This window comes from Microtus ochrogaster, unplaced genomic scaffold (assembly GCF_000317375.1).
Source record: "Microtus ochrogaster isolate Prairie Vole_2 unplaced genomic scaffold, MicOch1.0 UNK8, whole genome shotgun sequence".
Taxonomy (NCBI): domain Eukaryota; kingdom Metazoa; phylum Chordata; class Mammalia; order Rodentia; family Cricetidae; genus Microtus; species Microtus ochrogaster.
In genome coordinates this window covers 1,202,548-1,206,124 of record NW_004949106.1, presented here as the reverse complement: position 1 = coordinate 1,206,124, position 3,577 = coordinate 1,202,548, and the positions used below count along the sequence as shown (strand labels likewise).

The 3,577-nt window shown below is 43.1% G+C and overlaps 1 protein-coding gene across 3 annotated transcripts in view; it reads right to left on the bottom strand.

Moving 5' to 3' along the window:
• The window catches only part of Fam126b (family with sequence similarity 126 member B), a 53,281-nt gene that overhangs the window by 13,188 nt on the left and 36,516 nt on the right, over positions 1 to 3,577 (bottom strand). For all 3 annotated transcript variants that reach the window (XM_013353476.2, XM_005366339.2, XM_026788842.1), the window contains 2 exons: positions 1,933 to 2,049; positions 1,247 to 1,334 (listed from right to left, as the gene is read on the bottom strand). In XM_013353476.2, coding sequence (XP_013208930.1) covers positions 1,247 to 1,334; positions 1,933 to 2,049 — 205 coding nt within the window. The remainder of the gene's footprint in view (positions 1 to 1,246; positions 1,335 to 1,932; positions 2,050 to 3,577) is intronic.

Below are 3,577 nucleotides of genomic sequence, written 5' to 3'. Positions count from 1 at the left end.
GTGCGCCACCACCGCCCGGCTCTTGTTTTATATCTTAATACAAATATTGAACATTTTTATTTGGAATACTCTTTCCTTTTGAAACTCAGCAACTTCCAGAATCCAGTGTGTTGTATGACTCACATTTTAAAAATAAATTTTCATTTAAAAAGCCTGCTGAAAAGAATATATAATGTGGGTCTGGGTACAAGTTGAGCTGGTTGGTCCAGGCCACTGGGATGGCCCTATTCTGTAGAGGGGCAGAGCGAGCTCTCCCATGCCCATGGTGAGAGGTGAGGCCATCTCTCCCAGTGCAGAGGCGGCTCTCCTGCTACAGTGTCCAGGGACAAACAGGGCCAGGGACAGGCAGGGCTGCCCAGCATGCCCCATGGATTTCAGCAACCATTGCTCCCCTCTGTGACCCCTTTGTGACCTCACAGGCCACGGACATCACCACAATTTTTTTTTCTAGACAGTGCTTCTCTGTGTAGCCCTGGCTGTCCTGGAAGTCACTCTGTAGACCAGGCTGGTCTTGAATCCAGAGATCTACCTGTCTCTGCCTCTTGGGTGTTAGAATGAAAGACAGTTACCACCACTGCCCAGCTCTATAACTTTTCTATATAAAGGAAATAGTTAAGAATTTACATGTTTCTGTGGAGAAAAATAATCTCCTTCAGTGACTACTTCATTTCTAAACTCTCCTAGTTTTGATAATAATAACAAAATGATTTCACACAAGATTAAACAGCATTTCTTCTTCTCTACATCTGAGTAAAACTCAGGTGGCTGTCCCCCTTTAAGACAGCTTTACTGTCTGGAATAGCCAGGAGCTCACTGTGCAGCTGAGAACCTCCCACACTGTGTGGCAATCTCCTGGTTCTGCTGGTATTTCCAGTGTAAACTAAGATGCTCATCTTGGTCTTCTCTGTTCTTAAGGATTTCAAAACGTTTCATGTTTTCAATTTATCTCAACACTGCCCCTGCCCTCTGCCCCTTGACAACACTGACCACATGCTTTAAGAAGAGTCAACACATGCCAGGCCGTGGTGGCACACACCTGTAATCCCAGCACTAGGGAGGCAGAGGCAGGTGGATCTCTGTGAGTTCCAGGCCAGCCTGGTCTACAGAGTGAGTTCCAGGACAGGTTCCAAAGCTATAGAGCAATCCTGCCTCGAAAAACAGAAACAGAAGAGTCAACATACCTCCAGAACTAGGACCTAAACAAACCTCTACTCATCATGGAAAACAAATATAAAAAATGACTTACCAAGAGTGGCTGAGAAAAGAGCTCTAGCTGGGCTCTATAAATGATGTCATCAAGTACTTCCCGGCCAAGGTCCCACTGTCCATTATACCTGTGGGAGGCATTATTTAGTTCTTTCTTTCTTTCTGTTTTCAAGACAGGGTTTCTCTGTGTAGCCCTGGCTGTCCTGGAGCTCACTCTAGACCAGGCTGGCCTGGAACTCACAGAGATCCACCTTCCTCTGCCTCTCGAGTGCTGGGATTAAAGGTGTGCGCCAGCACTGCCCTGCTATTTAGTACTTTTAATAGATATCTCTGATCTTCAGCACTTTAAAAGAAAACGGTTCCAAGTTCTACTTCTTTAGTTATAAAACAAAACTTACACTTTAAATTTCATTGCTGAGTGTATCCTATATTTACTTATAACAAAATGAAGATTTCAGCTCTATGTTTCAAGTAGTTTAAGTTTCTTTAAACAAATTGGATTTTATCATGTGTTGATATTCAGAGTAATCTCTTTAAAGTATTCATGATAAGCATAATGAACTATATAGAAATAATACAGATTGCATATAGGAAATTAAGTAGCTATGTTAAAAGTACTAGACAGACACTGTATTAGAAAAACAAGGTGGCAGACATATCGCGGAACAAAAGTCTCTGATAAAGAAGGAAAATCCCATGTGCAGAATTTATCTTCTTCCTACTCACATGGCATAGTACACGCCTGTGAGAAGCTGCACCATGAACTCAGGATCCAGCACTATCCGGCCGCAGACTTCCTTCCACTGCTTCTCGTGCTGCCGAGGAAACCCACTCACACAAACCCTGGAAGACAGTCGTTGAGAATGGTTTCCTGGTTGGCTGATCATAGACTTAACTCATCACCCTTCAGCTACCGATGCCTGATAAACGCCAGAGTCGTGAACTGTACAACATGCCTCATTTTCAATTTTTTAAAGCATGCCTTTATTCATAAAGCATGTATTTCATGAAGTGACAAGTTTCCCCAAACAGCTAACAATCTCTCTCACAGACATCTTTGTACCTATTCTCAAACATATACATACATAGCTTTTATCTATCCAAAATTGTAGTGGAGAATTACTAGATAGCACATACATCTTAAAACAGACATAGAAAAATACTGTTGCTCATGAGACCACAATTATTTGATGTTTTACGCAACCACAATTAAATGTGCACAACTGTTATCTACTCATTTTCTTTGCTGTGTAGTCCAGCACTGGACTGGAGACTCTCATGGCAGTGGGGCTGTTCCTTCCACAATGGATCCACCACGAGTAACCTCCAAACAGCAAGGTCTGTTCTCCACACCTCAGCAGCACCTGTTCCCGGGTACTGCTCACCAAGGACTTCTGGTGCTGTGGGACAATGGTCTTTTATCCTGTCACTTGTATTATTTTTAATAGAATGCTGATTAGGCCGGAGCCAGGCAGGAAGAAGAGGTGGGGCAAGAGGACAGGAGCATTCTGGGAAGAGGGAAGATCAGTCTCCAGTCATGACCCAGCCACAGAGGAAGCAAGATGTGACTGCCTCACCGAAAAAGGTACCAAGCCACGTGGCTAACATAGACAAGAATAATGGGCTAATATAAGTTATAAGAGTTAATAAGAAGCCTGAGCTAATAGGCCAATCAGTTTATAATTAATGTAGACCTCTGTGTGATTTCTTTGGGACTGAATGACAGCCGGGCGGGACAGAAACCTCAGTCAACATTTTGGTAGCTACTTGGCAGCATGAACTGCACTTTCCTTCTTTCGAGACCCTGGCTGTCCTGGAACCACAGAGATCCACCTGCCTCTGTCGCTGAGTGCTGGGATTAAAGACTGGGATTCCTGCTCCTCCAGCCAAGCTTGCCCTTGAATCTTCTACTTGCTGTTTATATACCAGTGTGTCCTTGTCCATTATGTTTAATTTTAACATAACAGCTGATGCTAAATGAACTCCTTGGTCCTCTTTTAAGGAGGTGTAAGAGTGGTCATGATGCCAAATAGACTATGCCATCACCTCTGTAGGCAGTGATAACAAAGACTGTTGAAGCTCCTATTAGCCAAAATATCAAAACACCTGTCTTTTGTTTCACTGATTCATATAAACAGTGCTTCCAGGAGCAATCTGGTGTGCTGATAAATGACCCTAGACTTAGTGGACGGACCCGCCCCTTGTTCAGCTAGGTAACGTTCTATTGAGTGTTAAAATAATCTTTTTATCATTTTAAAATGTGTATATGTGTGTGTAAATGTTGTCTGCACATGTATATCTGTGTGTCAGTGTTTTGTCTGCACGTGTATATCTGTGAGTGTTTTGTCTGCACGTGTGTATCTGTGTGTAA